This window comes from Conger conger, chromosome 3 (assembly GCF_963514075.1).
Source record: "Conger conger chromosome 3, fConCon1.1, whole genome shotgun sequence".
Taxonomy (NCBI): Eukaryota; Metazoa; Chordata; class Actinopteri; order Anguilliformes; family Congridae; genus Conger; species Conger conger.
Window position 1 is genome coordinate 67,294,511 of NC_083762.1, and position 21,479 is coordinate 67,315,989.

Genomic DNA, 21,479 nt, shown 5'->3' on the forward strand with positions numbered 1-21,479 from the left:
ATGGCATGGCATGATATCATTTTATCCATCCATGAGGTGTAACATGTTGTCTTTGACGTACACTAATTTTTGTGCGCATTAAAGAGCTTGTTAGACTAAGCCATTTTACTTGTGACTTTGAAAAAGGTCTTCCTTGATACTTACACTTCTGAGTTTGGCAATTACTGAAGTTCCAAGAATAGAAAATGTAATAAAAAAGAGAAACAAAGAAACAATAACAAACATTGTTGAGATTGTTTCATATGTTATGACAGAGTGGTCAGATTTCCTTATCTTATTGTTTGTGATCCTTGCACAACTGAAAAGTACAGGCGGAAGATGTGTTACAGTTGTGCCACTGAAACTGCATTCCTGGTTGGATCCCAATATAACCCCCCGCCCCCCCCATTTCTAAATGTCCCCCCCTCCGGACTAGGGAAAGGCTGTATTTCTGTATCTGTTTCACATTTATATTCTCTGAGTCACTCTTTGTTTTCTCTTCCCAGGGAAGCAAAAGTACCTGTGTGCCAGCATCAATGATTGCACCATTGATAAACTTCGAAGAAAGAACTGCCCCTCCTGCCGTCTGAAAAGGTGCTTTGCTGCTGGAATGACCCTGGGAGGTAATTAATTGTTTGTGTTTTCTTTCTTGTTTTTTTTTGTTTGCAATAGAAATGTTCATATGTGACAGACCGTGTAGTACAAAGCTTTACAGCAGAGGTCTTCATTCTTGGTCCTGGAGACCCGCGGGGTATGCTGGTGTTTGTTGTTACTCAGCACTTAATCCATCAATTAAAGCAGTTAAGTACACAGTTAACTCACCTTACCTGTTTTTTTGGGTTTGAATTGGTTACTGTTTCCAGCACACCCACAGTAACATGTTGGGCAGCAAGATGTTTTTTTTCAGTCCTGGGTCAAAGACGCCATCGCTTCGGATTCAAATAATTTTCTACGCTTTACTGAAGTTGTCTGGTGTATTGGAACCGAGAACATTTTGTGAAAATTCCAAACACAGTCTGGTGGTCTTGGTTGGCTCAATTGCAAGATCAATTGAGCACGATCAATCAAGCACAGAAAAGTATTTAAATCCAAAGCAATTACGTATTTGACCAAGGTCGGCTGTACATATATTGTTGCTTGGAGATTGAGTCCATTCATAGATTCAGATCGAGCCAGATAATATCAGGCAAGTTTATTTTAGGGCCAAGTCTGTTATAAAATATATGCCATACATAAATAATGGATGGTTAAGCAATGCAGAAAGTTCTACGAAAACAACAACATTGAATTACTTCAGCCAAGCTATACTGGAAAAAAAAAAATATATATATATATACACTGTAGTGTCTTTCTGAGCTAAATAGCAGTCATAATCAATGTAAAATGTCTTTGGTTATTTATTGCCTATTGTTTTCAAGCCTGTATTTTTCGCTAAGAGCAAACGTTTGTTAGAAACCTGATGATTAAACCGTCTTGGGTTCTTTTATAGATTATAGAAATTATTGTTAATTCTGCTTGAGAAGCCAGGTTAATTGGTATCTGTCACTTTTGCCCAAGGATACCGTACTTATAGTGTTGCTTTTGTTTTTATAGTTGAGGTGTTGTTAAAATCCTGGTTGGATAATTTTACGTATTACTCTATTTGTAAGTCCATTTAAAATTTCTGATATTTGTAATTAGGTCAGAACCTCATTGTACCCCAAGGAAATACAATGCATTGTTTATTTGTTTCATTGTCCTCATAGGAGTCTGTCTTATTGTAAAGCAGTGATTCGTATCATGGTGGATGTGTGAGAATTTGAGAATCAGGTTTCTCTGCTTTTCAAATAGTTTTGCCCTCTGCATTGGGTTGAGAGAGAAGCATGCATACATTCAAATGCTTTCAAATTACTTGGTCTAACTATTGACCATTGTGACATTATTCTTTTAAGATGGTTGAACAAGTTTGTGATTTTTTGTCATGATATTCGGCTTGGGTGGGGGTGTAACCAGAACATGGTTCTGTGGACATAACTTGAAAGAGTGGCAAACTTAATTTGTCATTTAAACAAAAATGAGAAGTCCACTCCACCTGCCACACCATTTGGTTCTAGCCCAATTTGAATGCAGGGCCTTGGTTGGCATCTGGCAAACAGCCTTTAGCCCCTAAGCCAGTCAGAGAGCAGGTGGGTGGAGCCTGCCCTGATGAACTTCTGTGTGAAAGATACATTATACTGTAGCAGAAAGGTAAAAAAGGAGGATCCAATAGGTGCTGTACTACCAGGACAGATTATATGAGACTTCTTACCTGGACAACTTCACAGAGACTAGCCCAAAATAATATACGGTGGAGCACACTTGGCTCACAGAAGTGCACTCTGTTTATTGGACAGGGGAGTCAATAACAGCTCTCTTATTTCAGGCTAATCCCATGTGAAGGAGTCTCAAATATTCTACAGTAGCATTAAAGGCGATGCAAGGGAATTGTGTCCCTTGTATCACCTTTACTACAATTCCATGGGAATTCAGGCGTGTGGAGTATATTTTCACAGAATAATAATTGCTTATCCAGTGCAGCTCAAACAGGAGCAGATGGTTTGGCTTGTATTCAAGGCTCATCATTGTCAGTTTTAACCGTTTACACCGAAAAATTAATGAGAGTATGCAGCTTTGCAGCAGAGTGGGAATCTGGTGATTGTTTCCGTTTTAAGTGTTCCGATTGGTCAGTGTGTGTATGTGAGGCCGCTGGGTGAGTGAGTGGCATTTTCGGTTGTTGTGTGGCATTTTGAAAGAGAGCACGGTCGCAGAGAAAAGACAGTCATACAAGGGAGTTAATATAATTTTTTTCGGTGCAATAAAGGAAACAAATGCCTAAGCACTCTTAATTTTTACAGCAGAAACCAGCTAAGTTGTTAAGTTGGGTGTTATATAATTAGCAGCTTCGGTTCCCCTGTCTCCCAACTACGGTTTGCTCTCTTAACTACGGTTTCACTCACGTATACGTTATATCGCGGAAGCTTGTGCTGCTCCAACTTCTGTTTCAGCTTGTCTTTAAGCTTCTCTGGCTGGAAGACAGACTTCCATCAACTTTCTTATAGTTCTGAAGAACATTTAGAAACATTCTGGGCATTCAGGTCCCTTGTCAAGTTAAGACAAGTTGATCCCAGTCAGTCAAGTTGATTATACAGTGTGGTGAAACAGTTGTACACACGGGATTAATAACACAAACAGTTATAACATGAAGGGCTACGCACCAGGCCGAGATTCAGCTCTCACACCAGTGCTGCACCAATACACCATGGACGCAGCAGTCCGACTGAATGGCAGCTCTTTGCACATGTCATGCAGAGGTGGTGTATTTTCCGGGTACTTGTGAGCGGGAAACGTGCATCTGCCCTCGAATACCGGACCAGAGTCTTTCCGCATAGGTAACCAGGGCCATGAGATCTCATTGAGTGTGACAGGTTGAAAGGGAAGCATTTTCAGGGATATTACACGCCGGAGCCCCCCACCCCCCTGGGCTTCATCCTGTCCGTAGCTGAAGCACAATGGTCTCCCGGCAGCTAATCAAGCCACCATCTGCGCCCGTAGGTGATTTCCACCTCTTCCTTTCAGTCCCCTCACATCGCTTTCCAATTGGTCCGTCTCATTAACTTCTGGGGCACATCTGAGGCAAATTTTAGCCTGATTTTCAATTTTGACTTCCTTCACTGTTCTTACTTTCCAATGACTGTAAAAAAAAAAAAAAAAAACTGTCCCTGCCTCACAAAAATGAAAAAAAAGCATAGAGAGAGCAACGGAGAGAAAGAGATGGACAGTTTCAATTGAAATACGTGAAATGGTTTCCAATCTGATAGTTGTAGATGGGAGAGATGAAAAAAGTGATATAATCCATTGTCAGTGACAGAGAAAGACATCTCTACGCCTGGAACTGTCAGCCATGGGGAAAATGACAGAGGTAGCAGTCCTTATGACCATGTGCGCCTGTCCTTTGCGATGATTGGGTGTTAATTGTTGAAAGTCTTCTGGTTCTGACATTTTCTCATCCTGCCCTAACACTGCTGTCAGACACTCCTGGTTGTGTATCTGAGATCATGGAAATATTTTTGTTTTGAATTCTAGATGCCATCAGGTGGAAACAGCATCTGCTCCACATTTGATGCTTATCTCTGATTGCCTGTTTAATTAATGCTTCTAATTTTTCCCTGCGCAAAATGGAAGGGATTAATTCAAATATTGGCCGCTATCTAAGTTAAAAGCTTATCATTACACCTCAGATTCATTCTGAACAACAGCTGGAATCTCGATGTTGAGAGGGATGGAAATCTACTGTCGGCTGAGAGACCTTTTTGACATTAACAGATTAACCACAATATGGCTCAGGTTTTACCTGGACTTAGCCTGGTTACTTGTCGGCTAGAAAATGTTCACTTTTCAACCAAATGTAGCCGGGTGTAGCACCTGAAAGCTTAGACGCTATTTCACTGACTTTCTCAATGACTTTTCACCCCAAAAATGGTGAGTTTCTATTAACTCTCATTTCAGAAACCAACCACCCTTGTAATGTTGTGCATACACTGCCAAAAGGGGGCAGTTAGGATCTTAAATTGATACTTAAGATTATATCTTAAAAGTAACAGGTACATTTTACCTGGGAATTGCTGCCCCACCTACATGCATATTCTGGAGTAATCAAAGAGGCCATGTTCTCCACTAACATGCAGTGCTCCAAATGGTGAAACAGGGCCAGAGTGGGTCTCACATGAACTGACAGGATATACTTTTCCACCCTGTGATTACCCTGTAATCGATGCTCAATACTGATTTAAGTGCAACATGTCAGGAGCGCTACCGGAAGCACTGGGAGTAATTATACTACCTTTAGGATTATCGGAGTTGTCGGTCACTGGAATGTTTCTATTTAAAGTGTGCTGGACTGGCTTTGGAAGCATGTGAGCTCAGGCAGGAATGACGGGTTGCATGACTAAGGTTAAATGACCACTCTTGTTATCAAGCTGTAAAGCTTGTGTAACCCTTTTGGACAGATGCCTCATGAGTCCTAAAGTGACAGGCTGAAAGGGCTTAATAGAGACATGGATATTAAAATGTTAATTAAAAGCTTACATAGTTTTGATATACAGGAATAGAACTGTATATTGATCTGCCAACTATTAGATCAGGTGGCGGCTAAACACTTAAAATAAAATGAAATAAGAGACAGTATTCTGAAAAATGTAACAGTCACGTAATGTTACACGCCATTTGGGTTAGTGGTACCAAAATTGGAAGACTTCCGAAAACCATTTTCCCTTAGTCACAGCATCATTGTGAAATACTTTTCATGATCTCTGTCTTTCTTGTTAATCACCTGATGTGTTAGAATTTTTTATGGGAGAATGGTCTTTCAGAAGACTTACATATACAAAAAATGGACAGCGAAAATGTGTTTAGTTTTTGAGATAGATTGAAAATAGATTCTTTTTTTTTGACACCAGTTTTGAATTTTACACACTATGAATTCCCAAGGATATCAAATATCAAATTATTTGGTTTTATTAAGTTTTATCAAATTATTAAGTTCGCTTGTAGAGTTATGAGATTTCATGCAAGGACTAGCACAAAGCAGTGTATGAGGCTAACATTTTCATGATTTATATTCCTCAGCATTCAAGAAATTGAAGAAATGCTGCACTACAGTTCATTTGCTTTGTCACGGAATGGCCTTATAGCACTGCCACTATGTAGTAAATATTTACCTCTAAATTGTACTAAGTCATACATGAAACACTGTTTATTTGGAAGGAATGACTGGTTATTTGCATACATATTTCATATTTTCCAACATGATCCACTTCAGACTTAGCTTACCATGACACCCCTCTACCACTCTACCATGTGCTTGAAAGCATGCCACTGTCTGTTACCTCCTCTGCATACCCAAACATTTGATCATATGACCAATCACTGTAGCTTTACTGGACAGGTAATTGGTGAGATGTTTCTAACTTTTATAATCTACTGTTTTTCCTTGCATCATTTATACATGATGAAGTCCCATAGAGGGTTAAGTGGTTATTAAAAGTCACCAAGAACCGAGGTACCTATATGACCAGACATTGTTGTATAAAGACCTTCTCAAAATAAGAGGTGTGCAAGCCAAGTTCATAACTGAATTAATGAACTCAAGAGCTTCATGGAGGAGGGTGTCGGCACAGGGTTTATTGGGGGTGTGTGAAGAGAAAGGGGAGTCCATTTGTTGTGTCCTCCACTTGCTAGCTTCACAATAAAATATGAAATAAAACAAGCCTTCTCGTCTCATTCAGATTCAAAATCCAAGGTCTTGCATGTGGTCTTGCAAATACAATGAGTTGATGTGTGGGGTTGCCTCAGCTTTGGCAAAGCTCCGTTTTTCCAGTTATGGTGTTAAATGAGTGTGCAATTCCAGAGAAGTGAGTCAATGGGGATATCCTCTCCTGAGCGTACAGTATGGAAAAGGGAGTGAGGTGTATGATATTGAGGAGCAGGTGAAGGTGGCTGCCAAGATGAGCACAGAATGTCCTCAGGGCCGTTCTGCCAGTAGAACCAAGGGGAGAGTGTGTTTATGGGGCCCAGGTTCATGTGGGTGGTGGCAGAGGAGCAGCTTGACCTGACCTCTCTGTTATGTGTCGGGCACAGAGGCTCCGGTGATCCGTGCGAGTGCAGCCGTGCCTATGGCCTTGCTATGAGGGAAGCAGAGGATACATCGCGTACTACGAAATGAGGTGTCAATATCGCAGTCCGCAGAATTACAAATGGGGACGGGCTGTCCTCAGCCCACATGAAAATAAACCCCTGTCCTCTCCCTCCTGCCCTTTATTCCCGCCCCTGAAAAGGGGAAAAAATCTTTTACATCCTCTGACATACAGTATTTTGGCAGTTCCGCACTATGCTAACCTAACAAAAAGGCATACATCAATAACACGCCAGTTTGGCGGAGAACTGTTGCGAAATTGGACGCAAGCTTCTGTTTATCAGATGGTTGTGTGATGACTGTACTAAATTAGAAATAGATCTTGTTCGCAACATGGCGATAAATGACCTTTTTGATTGATGAGGCTGTTGCAAGCGCCTGCATTCGGAATCTCAGTGCAGAGATTACGCAATGCACTGGAATTAGTTCTGGAATACAGATCTGGAAGAAATTGGGACATTGAGAATTGGGATAGGAAAGTGAGCCTCCATTTTGTGATTCCCATCACAGCTGGAGCCGTTGCGCTGAAAGATACTGACTCACATGAACCAATCACTGGACTTTGCTGTCCATAGCAAAACATGGAGCTTTAATTGCGCTATAGCTTTTTCAGACCAGCAAGACACTGCTGACAAAAGATAACAACCATTTTGTGGCTCACATAATCTCACTCTCAGATCAGCATTGGACTTGAAAATCAAAAGGGTGCTCTTTCCAAAATTAGGTTGTACAGTATACTCTTTACAAAATGAAGTTAGGCTACAATATCTTGGTCATGACAAAGGAGAAATATTCCCAACACACTCTTTTTGTAGAAAAGTGAATGTAAATGGGAAAGACTTATAAGAAAGTATGCCGCAGCAACTCCAGATGGCTTCAGATGGCTTCAGGCCACCTAGGAGACCATTTTTGTATATTGCTCCCTTTTCACGAGCTGCACCTCTGTAAGGCAAGCTGTGCCTGAATCTCAAATCATACAACTTCACTTAGCAAAGGGAACCTTTTTTAGATTTTCCAGTTGAGTCTGCAACACTCCCAAGCACAAATTATTTTTAATGTTCTTTGTCTATTTTAATATCTCCCTGCAGGTAGCAGAGATTTGGGCTGTGGGGTGACACGTCACGCTAAAGCACTCTTTCCTAGCAGTGGCAGACGTTGTCAGCTGGTTTCAGACCCTGAGCCCTGGCAGAGCTGGCCTTGGCTGGCCACACCTCAGGGCAGTGTGTAACTGGCATTGCCAAGGTCTTAAATGGCAGGGTTTTCCCCTGCTCAGTCAAAGGCAATTCCTCTGGGCAATCAGGTGTCTGCTGTCTGCCCGGTCCAAACAGGGCTGTCATGAATGATTTGTGGATAAGTTCACTATTGGGTGATAAATAACAGGGTAAAAATCCTGAAGAAAAAAACACTGGGAAAATGGGAGGATTGTGATAAAATCTTGTGATGTGATAAATAATCAGCTTTTCCAAAGTGAACACAGCTGACATTGAAGAATATACAGTGCTGGTGTCAAAAAACAATCCAAAACTTGTGTATGTGTTACTTAAGTGGTACATGTAAGTTAAACATAACTGGAATAGTAACAAATGTTGATGACAAATGTTGAAAAAGGCTCATGTTTACATTGAAGGATGATGATGATAGTAGTAGTAATAATAATAATAAAAATACTACTAATAATAATAAAAACAATGAAACAAGGATGAAATGGGTACTAAGGTAATAGTAAGGTAATAAGATAATAATAGTAATCAAATTGATAAAAACAATCATAAAATATAAAATCAACATAGAATATTAAAAGCATAAAAGAAGTATAAGAAATATAAAATCTATAGAAAATATAATAACTATAAATACTATAATAATAGACCGATAGACTCCTAATAGCTTTGTTCAAGTTAATTTGCAAACGTGTGGCATTCATTCCTTTCAACCGCTGTAGGTTTGCACGTTGTAGGTTTAATAATTATCATCTCGGAAAACACATTTTTAATTGTCATGGGGAGCAACATTTAGGTTTTGAAAATAGCACCGTGATCAATGATGTGTGAAATGGTGTGTGAAAATCTGTCCTGAATAATACAGTGCCGGCCTTAATTTGCGTAACAAATTTTACAAGCTTTTTTTGGCCCACCAAGTGCACACCATTCTTTTATTAGGTGGAAAGGCCTCAGGATGCATTGTGCTATGTGGAATGGAGGGATAAAGACTTATTAAAGTGCTACAATGTAGGGATGGTCTGGGAACTTTCAGAGCAGAATGGAATAGAAATGGGAGTTTTTCCACAAAAGTAACCATTGTCACGATTGTGGGGGGTTCAGTGAAGGGCTGCATTGTGGGCTAGAGCCAGAACTACCAAGCACAGGAAGAGGAGGGCCGACACCTTGATGGGATAGGAGTCCATCTCTCTCCCACGAACGCACGCGCACACACACACACGAATCAGGTCATCTCAGCATTAGCTCAATCCTGATGAGCACTAAGGCAATACAGGAAATTAACAGACTTGTGCGTGCACGCACAAGCACGGGTATTTGCATAATATGGTCAAAGTGCTGCTTGCATCAATAGTGCAAAAATAGCATACATTTTTAATAACTTCAAACTGTCATGTTGTCAGCAGTAGGTGCAGCAGCTGCGACGGTATTTAATAGACTCCATCTAACAGATGCACTACAGTAGGGGCGAAAAAACGAACAGAAGTCCTGTACTCAAACCCTGGATGCTGTGGCGTGAGGATCCAGAGTTAACCATGATGTCACTGTTTACCAGTCTGCCAATATACATCATCACATTATTTTTGCAGCAAGGTCAGTCGGAGTCTTAATTTTGTGTGAGAGTGTGAAAATAGTGAATTCCCTGTATTTCCTCATGAAACCAAATTATTCTCATGTTCTACAAGCTCTTCACACACAAGGAGTGTGTAATCATTCAGAGAGCATGTAAACATTTTGGCCGCGCCCTGCCAAGGTGTTGAGTTACTACAGCCGAACAAAGCAGGGGTGGTTGGTGTCCACCCCATGTGTGTCAGCAGGCCAAGCTCTGATGCCGGGATTATCTCGATGTTGCACGCACAAGTGAAACAGATACCTAGTATCAGGAAATGCGCGCTTCATTTGTTGACTACTTTTCAAAGTTTTTGCTTTAATAGCGCTCAGATAAGCACATATAACAAACATATACAGTACATGGTTCATAATTTAACACATTTATTTGGGGCCTTTGTGTAACGGAATGGTGAAGAAAATGGGCTTGTTACCCAAAGGTGCGTTTCATTTCTTGGTGGTGTATTCCTCTTAGACCCTTGAGCAATGTACTGTACTTCATTTGTAGTACTCTAGTATAAACACAGCTGTACAAATGGATTGTATTATATTTTGATTTATTCATTGTGACATCATTATTGAAATGTGATTTAAGTGACTTTGACTGTGGAATGACTTTTGGTGCCAGACACGGTGATCTCAGAAACTAGTGATCTCCTGGGAATTTCATGCATATCAGTCTCTAGAGTTTGCAGAGAATGGTTGAAAAACAAAAAACATCCAGTGAGCAGAATTCCTGCAGACAGAAATGCCTTGTTAATGAGAGAGGTCAGAAGAGAAGGGCCAGACTGGTTGAAGCTGACAGGAAGGTGACAGTAATGCAAATAACCACGCATTACAACAGTGATATGCAGAAGAGCATCCCTGAACACACAATGTGTCAACAGCCTCTAAGTTGATAAGCTGCAGCAGCATAAGTCTAATAAATACCTTATGAAGTTCTCACTGAGTGTATGTTGCTACAGTAAGTCATGCACATTTCAAATGCCCTTCGCAAAGTGCAAAAGTACTACATATAGAACCAGGGGACAAATGTAGACAGGTGACCTGTGGGTAAAGTCCAGTAATTTATCAGGAAGTATTTTTCTACACAGAGTTTTTAATGTAGGGTGGCATGGATGGTGCAGTGGGTAGCACTGCGCCTCACAGCAAGGAGTTCGAATCCCGGTCGGCCGGGGCCTCTCTGTGCAGCGTTTGCATGTTCTCTCCATGTTTGCGTGGGTTTCCTTTGGGTACTCCGGTTTCCTCCCGCAGTCCAAAGACATGCAGGTTAGGCTGATTGGAGTCTAAATTGCCCGTGGGTATGAGTGTGTGAGTGAGTGGTGTGTGTGCCCTGTGATGGACTGGCGACCTGTCCAGGATGTATTCCTGCCTTTCGCCCAATGTATGCTGGGATAGGCTCCAGCCCCCCTGTGACCCTGTTCAGGATAAGCGGGTTAAGATGGATGGGAGTTTTGTTTGATATAGCTTTGATATAGCTTGCCATGTAATGTAGTAGAGGTATAGATAGAGACCCTTATATGGTGTTTGCCTCCTGCTTGACATTTTACTGTACAATTTTACACTTTTAGCCAAAGCAGTCAGATACAGGTACAGTCATATGAGTACCACAATTGAGGTGCCAGCTTCAAGACACTGTTTGTTTTGGTGTCAGTATGGCATTAGGGGGCATTTTGGTCACTGTTTTGGTGTCAGTATGGTATTAGGGGGCATTCCGGTCACTGTTTGTTTTTGGAGTCATTATCGTATTCTGGCACATTCCGGTCACTGTTTGTTTTTGGTGTCTTCATGGTATTCGGGCACATTTCGGTCACTGTTTGTTTTGGTGTCATTATGGTATTAGGGCACATTTTGGTCACTGTTTATTGGTGTCAGTATGGTATTAGGGCACATTTTTTCACTGTTTCTGGTGTCAGTATGGTATTAGGGCACATTTTTGTCACTGTTTTTGGTGTTATTATGGTATTAGGGCACATTTTTGTCACTGTTTTTGGTGTTATTATGGTATTAGGGCACATTTTTGTCACTGTTTTTGGTGTTATTATGGTATTAGGGCACATTTTTGTCACTGTTTTTGGTGTTATTATGGTATTAGGGGATATTACGGCCACTGTCTGTCAGGCTGTGACTGGAAGCTTTGTGTTCTACTGTTGCTGCAACTCAGCCACTCTTTGTCAGAGACACTTTTTGTTTGACACTATCCACTTCCTGAAAAGCTGTGATAAACAATTATTTGTGCACTAGGGAGGGGGAGGAATTCCCCATATTTAGTGACCTTTGTTCATGTGTTGTGTACAAGTGCAGCGTTGCCTCTGTATATTGAAGTTGACAGGTCGAGTACAGCCTGTCCTCTCTGAGAAGACCTGTATTTCTGGCTATCCCTTCCAATTCGGTTCAGTTCAAAATAGCTGTTTTGGAAGGACACTTGGAACTGGTATTTTGGCAAAGCAGCCAAAATGTAATTGCAAAAAGATCCAATACAGTATGAAACATCAAACAGCATGTTTGCACATATGCATAACATAAATGGCAATATCAAAAGAAAAAATATCACTGAAAGTCAACAATCCAGCTATCATGGTCCCTAAGCCAAAACAACTGCCACATTCAGAAGCTCACATTCATAGCAATAATAAGCATTCAGATCTACCTGCTTGTCTAGCTGAAGCAGAATTGGTACCGACTCCACAATGGATTTAGGATATGGACTGACCCCACAGCCCAGGATAAAACCCTCACATGACTGACTGCTGCTGGGCACATGTTGCCACTGTAGCACCAAGAGACGGTGTCTCCATTTGGCAGCTGATCCTTAGAACCCAGACAGTCACCAGATCTCAAGACACTTTCAGTTTGGAATCTGGAAACATCACCTACTACGGCAGCGATAGGGGCACCCTGGCCATGCCAGCTTAGACATTGGTCAGATTCTCAGGGCAGTGCAGAGATTTGATGATTGTCTGAGGAAGAGCACAGAGCTTAAAATGCCATATCCGAGGTGCTAACAAACACGCTTCTCATGGGAGCAGTATACAATTAGCGGGCTCTGCTTTCTCTCTCATATTTAAGACACGCCTCTTCCTGCCGTTCTGTCATACACCATTGATGTTCAAATCATCGCCTTCACCTTAGCCCTACCTTCACTGAGTTAATGTGCAGCCTGCGGCCTAACTTGTCAGAAATGCCATAAAACTGATGGGGTCACACTTCAGTGCAGGCCTGCGGGGTAGGTTCTGTTGTCTCTATGGTAACGAGAGGCAAATTCCTGGCCATTTGTTTACATTTGTAAATTGTCCAGTCAAAGTACGGACAAAGTATGATAATGCCTGCAGCATTACAAAATTCTAGCGGGGCATGACTTTGAAAAAAAAAGAAAAAGTGTGACCCTTTTTTTCAGTAGAAAATACCTCATTTTTGTTACGTGACACTTGTCGAAAGTGCCTTGCAGCAAAGTAAGAACTCAACTTAATGGTAGCAGTGTAGCATAAGGGTAAAACAAAGGTTGCTGGTTCAAGTCCCAGACAGTCCCTTGAGTAAGGTAGTTAACCTGGATTTCCTCAGTGTATACCCAGTAATGTAAATGGATTGTATGAAAAAGAGAGTAAGAGTGTAAGAGTGTCTGCTAAATACCTAAAGTGTAAATGAAATGAACTCTAAATGTAGTGTGATCAGCTAGGCTATATTGTGAAATACTTGTTATGTACCTGATATTTTGTCATACTGTTAGTGTTGTCAGAAAACGGTGAGCTTTGTTTTACAGTGGAACATTCTGTACCTGTAGGCTGTGGACAGGTGTGGTACAGTAGGGATGCGGTCTGAAGTTAATACAAACAGGAGCCCTGCCCATTTATAAAAATGATCTCAGCTGTCAGGTGCACCTATATAGGGTGCAGTCATACAGAACACTATAGTGCTTTAGATAGAACTGTACCCTTATTTTCATCTTTGCAAATGGAGTGCAACTGGGCTCGCACCATTGGGAAGTGAGAGTGCAGGCAGGCTTCCACTTGCTTGTCACCAAAGCTACCTGCACTCCTGCATCCGACTGAAAAGAAGATGTTTATTTATGTATAGCGTGACCTGAAACTAAGTCACAGAGACAGCAGGTTTTCATTCTCGCATTGGTGTCCGTTCTGTCCTCCCCAAGAGGCTGACTGGCTATTTTTAAGCACGGTCGCGCGGTTTCAGGTTTCGTTCAGGTCCATTTTCTGGGCTGAGTTTGAACAGACACGTTTGAGGTCCGACTGCTGTCGCAGTGGCAGTATCCTTGTTCTCCATTTTCATTTAACTCTCCATATAGTGTGTGCAAAATGAGCTAGTGCCAGAGAAGGAAAGCTACAAAATTCACACAAAAAAAAAAACACACTGCATTTTAAAGGAAACTCACAAAGCTACTTTTTTGGGTTATCAGAGCCATAATATCTAATGATGAGAGAAATTGTTTTCTGACATTTTTCAGCTCAAACAATACTTTTTTTGTTTGTTTTTGAGGTGATACTGAAAGTAGTATAGTCATCTTCAAGTCCTGATATATGTGCATTCTATTTGAGCAAATTATTCATTATTCTGTGATCTTTCATTTAATTTTTTTCCTCCGGTTAGACAGTATGTCATAAGTGTCCTTCTATAGAGTTTATGATTTCATATTTTACAGTATGGAAGATTGTTATGAAAGGACAGGCAGGCTGTTTCAATTATTATTCCTATCTTATTAATTCCCACTGTACTGTACTCTAGTGCATCCAATCAGATTTGAACAAAGCAGATTCTTTGCTGTGATGTCTTTGGCAGCCTAACAGAAGAACAGAAACTTGAGATCTGAACTGCTGCAGGGGCAGCCAAGGCTGTGGAATGCACTGCCGAATCTAATTAGGGCCAGAGCCTCTCACTCTCTGGACGAATTTAAATATTTATTGCAAACTCTTTTTTAGCCTTGCTCTAACCTCAGTCCATTTTTACGAATTGTTGGGGGACGTAGATCTGTAAAGTGAAAGATTGTTATAAAATCTTTCACTGTTCCCATTTCCGACACTGTTAAAACATGGCACACACACAGAAAGAGAGAGAGAGATAGACACACCACACACACACACACACACACACAGGCGCACACATGCATAATTTATGGAGTAGACGTACAGTAGAAGCTTTGAGATATGAACATTTTAGGAATGGGGGTCTTATGAAACTCCATACTATGGAATATTTCAAAACGGGCACCTCCAGTCACACTTTTTATTGGAATGACAGCTTATTCTCGGAATGCATTACTTTTTAAACAGCAGAAAGGGGCCTAGAGGTATAATATTTCCAACTAGAAGTTGTAAAGTTCTGAAGCTTCTGAATCTCCAGTTCAACCTAAAGTGCTTCTAGGTCTGTTAAAGAACCATCCTTCCTGTATTTTACTGTATATATGCAGGTAACCATCTTGTTTTGTTGTGCTGCCCCCACACATTTTTATTCAAAATGAATAAAAATGGATGCCCCCACAATTTGCCACGCCAGTAGAACACCCTTGAGGGCACAATACATCTCACCCATGAAACAGAAAGAATACCAGAACCCCCCCCAGTACCTAGAAGCAGATCCAAACAACAGGTGGTAGCTGGGGTGGTGGAGGGTGAGCAGAAATATTGCAGTAGCAAGAAAAGCATGCAGAACAGTACTGCAAGCAGTGACCAGCCCTGGGAATGTCTGACTGTTGATGTAAGGCGAAGTGCTGTGTGGTGTGTGCCTGTGGTTGGATAGGTATGGACATACGTGTGTGTACGTCGTGTTTGAGGCAGACCATTGAGTTCACGCAGTGCCGCTGTGCTGAGCAGAAAGTCCTGCGTTCTGAAAAACTCGGCATCAAAAAATGATTGTTTCTTGTTAGAAATTGTAAACTGTAAGTAGACTGCAAGCTCTTATCGATGGAATGTGAATTTCTGTTGGGCTCAGTTTTTACTAAAGCCAGGTGGTCTCCGGCCATGTAGAGCTATGAGGCGTGTAATTGTGTGAAAGCTGGCATGTTGGCACGTCGGAGAGGATCTTTCTCCATCCAAATGGAGACTTCTGTAGCCATGATTTGTCAAACCCTGATGGCTCCTCGTTATTATTAATTACCATGTGCCTTTGGATTTGGCTCCTGTCAACATTTTCTGGAAACCATTTTTATGTTTTCGGTATTTTGTCTTTAGCTATGTTGAATTATTGTATACAGTATTTTTCAGAGATAAAATAGGAATTTTTGCAGTTTTATAAAAGTAAAACAATAATGTATGTATATTTTTTAAAGCTCTCCACTCTCCATGTCTTATACCTAATTTTCAGTGAAAGTTTTCATAATCAGGGAATGAAATACATCCTTATTCCTTTATCATATACAAGGTTGTTGTCATTGATAGGAAACTGGCACTGGCTTGTGCATTTGGGTGCATTCACATAAGCATATAAGCATATAAATGTATTTGTGCTAATGCATGTGTGTGTGTGTGTGAGCATGCCCACCATCCCACTGATAGTAACTGACCCCAGTGAGGGCTATCATTATTTATGGTCATTTTTACAGTTGCCTCTATGGCGTGACTGTCTCCATTAATTTTAACTGGAATGAAAAAATGTTTTATGGTTGTTGTTATTGTCAATCTCATTATAGTTACAAGAGTGAATCAGGGCACCAGACAGCATCAGCCCTTGACCAGTGGCTTCACAATAAAAATATTTCACACTTTCACCTAGCTTTGTACTACAGTCCCTTCAAAAAGTAGTGGAACAGTAAGGCCAATTCTTGAAGACGTTGTTGAGATAAAAAGATGAACAGGAGACAAGAGTTCAGAATTTCTGATTTTATTTCCTAGCATTGCTGTACACTGAATTCATTTGTCGTTGAGACAAAAAGATGAACACGAGACAAGAGATCAGACTTTTAGCTTTTATTTCCTGGTATTGCAATACACTGAATACATTTGTGGTTGAGTTAAAAAGATGGACATGAGACAAGAGTTCAGAATTTCAGCTTTTATTTCCTGGTATTTACACCAAGATGTGTTAACTATATAAAACATAGCACCTTTGTTATCAGATGAAGCATATCCCTTGCTTGCATAACTTCATCAAGCCTGCAACCTGCAAATTGACATCACCAAATTGTTGAATTATTCTTTTGTGATGCTTTCCCAAGCTTTTACTCCCAAGTTTTTCCCTTCAATCTCTTCTTCAGGAGGTGAAATGCATGCTCAATTGGGTGATTGACTTGGCCAGTCTAAAACCCTCCACTTTTTCTCCCTAATGAAGTCCTTTGTTGTGTTAACTGTGTTTTGGGGTCATTGTCTTGCTGCATAATGAAGATCCTCACAATTACTTTGGATGCATTTCTCCATAACGGAATGGTTTTGTAGACTTCTGAATTCATCCTGCTGCAACCATCATGAGTTACATCATCAATAAAGATTGTATGAGCTTGTATGTTTTAGATCATGAGCAGATCCCTTCTTTCTCCACCTTTCCAGAGGTTAATCTTGGTCTTAGCAGTCCATAAAACTTTCAAATCCGATTCTTAGAACTGATGAGTGGTTTGCATCTTGTGGTATAGCCTCTATATCGCTGCTCTCTCAGTCTTCTTCAAACATTATTTTTCTGCACAGCTCATCAACTGCTGTTGTTTTCCTTGGTCCTGTTTGATGTCTGTTGCTCAGTACACCATCGGTTTCTTCTTTTTTTTTTTAGGACATGCCAAGTTGTTGTACAAGCTATCCCTCTTTTCTAAGCTTCAAAATGGCTTGCTTCCAAAGACCGCTCTCTGGTCTTCATGTTGGTTTATCTTTTCTAACACAAACTCAGTCTTCACAGGCAAAACCCAATCAATCTCACGCTGTAAAAAACAGTCAATCTATTGCACACATCTGGGCAACAAGTTCTAATACTTTTGTTCACCTAAAAATTTGGTGGTCTGATACAAAAGGTGATATATTCTATATTGTTTAACAAATCTATATAAAAATACCAGGAAATAAAAGCTGACATCTGTCATCTCATGTACATCTTTTGACCTTAAACTCAATTGTCTTCATTGTATAGCAAAAACAAAGGAATTGACATTGCTGTTCCAATACTTTGGGAGGGGACTGTACATACTGAACATTTTTGATCTGTTGGGCTTCCTTTTATGTAATTTCATTTTAATCTGGATCCTTTCCAGTTCACAGCAGTTCTTAGGGTTGTGGAAACTAATTCAATTTGCAGCTGTCATTGCTTTGAATAAGCTGTTGACTGCACTTGTTTCAGATTAATTTTTTCTCTCATACTGGTTTTGGTTATATGATGTTTAGTTTTAGTTATGGTTTTATATTGTCTGCAACATTATTTGGTGCTGCCTTCTTGACCAGGTCTACCTTGGAAAATAGATTTTTGAATTGCAATGGAAATAACCTGGTTAAATAAAGTTTTAAATAAATACATTCTGGTTTGCCGTTTTTCAGTTTTTGACGATAAGCAATTTGCTGAATATTTCAGGTGAAAAAGAAAACATCATGTGTTAGAAGGACCTAGGCACCATATAGTCAGAATCTGTTGTTGCTCAACCACATTATAACTTCAGAAGATATAAAAACGGTTCTACCCTATAACATCTTAAAAATTAAAATAGAGTTGACCCATATTTTGCAAAGTCAGATCTAAAGACCAAAAAATCGCATTATTTGCATTTTGTTTTTTTTCCCTTTTTTTTGGAAAGTATGGAAACCGTGGATAATGTTGTTTGTAAGCTTTGTAAGCTGTTTATTTTATAAGAAAATATGTGTGTCTTCATGTAGGGTGGGGGTGGCAATATGGGTAAAATCTTTTTCAAATCTGAATGGGGGAGAGCAGAAAGTGATTGATTTCTCATGGAATGCTCCCATTATCAAATGGACTATCAAAATGTAATTGACTATCGTGTCTCCTACCCCTGTCTTGGCAAGTTTTTTTTGGTTCAAACAATTTGTTCTTTAGATTGTGTTAGTCAGTAGACTTATGTGTTCCAGAAAGATCTTTGGTGATTTACAGGGATTTCCCAATGCTTGAGATGCTATTCAAGGGGCCCAAGAAAGGAGTCTGAAAAGAGTTGGCCAGAAACACGATGCAAGAGATAACATGATTTCTGTCTGTCTTTTTTAAATGTCATGGGGTGCATAGGGGTGGGTGGATGGATGGATGGGGGGGGGGGGGGGTGCTGGGGTGTGTGCTGTGTTATTTAAAAATCAATAAAAAATAATTTAGCCATGAGAGCTAAAATGATTAAAAATCGATGGTGTGATCTTGGCTGAGATAGTTGAAATGATGCAGTGAGGTCACCCTGCCCCTTCATCCCTCTCTCACTCCTTCCCTTTTCTTTTTTAATGTTTATATTTCCATGCTTTCTGTTTTCCTCCTCCTCCTCCTCCTCCTCCTCCCGCCGCAGCCCGGAAGCTGAAGAAGATCGGGCAGGCGCGTGGCCCGGAGGAAGGGCTGGCGCAGGGTCAGGGGCCATCAGAAGGCGAGCAGAACATCTCCCCCATGTACGACCTGGGCTTCCACACCCAGTCCATGTTCCTCAACATCCTGGAGGCCATCGAGCCGGAGGTAGTGAACGCCGGGCATGACTACGGTCAGCCCGACTCCGCGGCCAGCCTCCTGACCAGCCTGAATGAGCTCGGAGAACGGCAGCTCGTCAAGGTCGTCAAGTGGGCCAAGGGCATGCCAGGTACTGCAGCCTATTGGCTCCATTTACCCACATCTTTTTTTACTGTCTGCTACTATAATCTCTAGCTGTTTTTATGTTCGTCTTGCTGTGTGTTAGCCAGGTTGGGTATGCAAGTCCCCTGGGGTTTCTTCCGTTTTAAATCTGTACATGTGTTTTTTTGTGGCGTCGTATTTTATATGCATGCCATTGGCACGTTTTGCCTTAACAATAACTTGAAGTCACCCACCGAATCAGTGATTCATCCACTGATTCAGCGTGAACCTCTGAGTCTCCATGACAACCTGTGGGGCAGTTAAAGGGAGAAGGATTGTGTTGTTCTTCACAGATTAAAAAAATATGATCAAATTATATTTAAAAAAAGCAAAGAAATCATGATGGTTAATTCTAGAAAGTGCAAGTACGTCCTGTGGTTTATGAAGGAAATGTGTTCCTTCATCTTTTTTTAATTCACCAGCTGGTCCAGTCCAGTTTCGTACAGTATTGTTTATATGAGCCAAGCAGTAACATCTGTCTTAAATGCGAGTTGAGCACAGAGAAATATGGAAAACAGCCGTTTCAGGGTTTTGAAAATCAAATTGTGGAGTATTGTTTTGAAAACACTGTTCTTAAAAAATGAGAAAAAATGGCTGTCCTTCTTCATTAGCTGTTAAATATATGTTATTCTTCCATGCTATGAATGGACTATGACAGCCCTGAAGAAGTTGACCTCCTTAAAACCTTCGACTGGTACCATTGGCTCTACATCTCTTTTTTCAGAGAGCTATATTTAAGACTCTCTCTCTCTGGCTTTTGTTTCTGAAGTGAAAATATAAAACAAAAACACATTCAGCCTTAAAATAACAAAGACTAAAAGGTACACAGCTACGCATTCCTGTAGTACAGGTACATTTGGTGGGCTTGTAAAACAAACTGCCAAAACTCAGTCAGTCAGGCCCTCACCAAAATAAATAAATAAAAAGCAAATGACCCCTTTACACTACTGGTCTGATGACAACAAAATGCAACAGCTCAGATACTAGCTAATCAGCCTCAGTTAACTGCAGATGATTTACAGCTGTCGGTGGGCCTGAAGCCATTCATGGCAAGAAGCCAACGGGGGCTGGAAGCATTGATAATCACAGGCAGAGAAACAGCCTCTGATAGAATGGGAAATCATATTACAGGTACAGTACATCATGGAATAATTAACTGCCCTTTGCAGGGTTGGTTCAAATCCTTTTAATTAAGTACATTCAGGCGATGAATGAAATAAAATAATGATTTGAAAAAATATAGATAGATATATATATAGATTATCTATGGATAAACTATTGAACCCTGAGCCATGGGCACAGCAGAACAGTAAAATATTAATCTTGAATATATAAAAGTCTGCATACAAAACAACGCAGGCACTGATCAGCTGGTTTTGTGACAAGAATCAGTTAATCGTTGACACTTTTATAGGACTAGTACAAAATAGGTGGAAATTGGAAAGTGGAAAGGGTTAAACGAATCGTCTGGTGCGACAATCCATCCACATATTCAAATATGGTGATGCGTAATGAGCTAGGGTGCGTTTTTCTCCCCTCTCTCCTTTCCTCCCTTCCCCCACGACCCCTCCTCTCCTGTCTGGAAGCATCTGGAGCAAAGGAGGGGAGTTGAAGAGCGGTGGAAATGAATGAGAATGAGCGGGAGTGAAGAAAATCAGGACAGTTTGTCTGCTTCTGCAACATCAAATAGTGGAACAGTGGCTAACACTGTCGGCTCTCAGTGCTCTCTGTGTGTGGAGCAAGGATGAGATGGTCATCAAGGGTCACCCGGAGATTCTTGTCTGTGCGGGAGGAAGATACTAAAGTCCTCGACAATCAGCGAGAGGTCAATTGTCGGAGAGGATTTAGCAGGGATGTAGAGAGACTCAGTCTTGCCAAGGCTATGCTTCAGGTGGAGGGAGGTCATCCAAGCAGAGATGTCAGCCAAGCAGGCAGAGATCTGCGTGGTGACTTGGGTATCAGGGGTATCAGGAATTTTTTATTGGAATATAAAATTCAAAAAGCATCTTTAAAATTATGTTTGATATGTTGCTAAATATTCCTGTGTCAGACAGAATTGTTTCTTGTTTCATTCGGCAGATACGCTGCCACTGGATTGTCTTCTAAGAGAAGAGCTCTTGTGCTCCTATTAGGTAGCTCAGTTTCCTATTAGATAGTACATGCAGCCATATAAAAAAATATGAAGACAGAGGAAAAAGTTATTGAACACTATTTCAGTGCTTCTAGTGATTCCA

At 40.7% G+C, this 21,479-nt stretch overlaps 1 protein-coding gene across 3 annotated transcripts in view; it reads left to right on the forward strand.

The window, feature by feature from the left end:
- LOC133123797 (androgen receptor-like) overlaps positions 1-21,479 on the forward strand; it is a 43,413-nt gene that overhangs the window by 14,799 nt on the left and 7,135 nt on the right. For all 3 annotated transcript variants that reach the window (XM_061234357.1, XM_061234356.1, XM_061234358.1), the window contains exons 3-4: positions 486-602; positions 18,932-19,213. In XM_061234357.1, the coding sequence (XP_061090341.1) occupies positions 486-602; positions 18,932-19,213 (399 nt within the window). The remainder of the gene's footprint in view (positions 1-485; positions 603-18,931; positions 19,214-21,479) is intronic.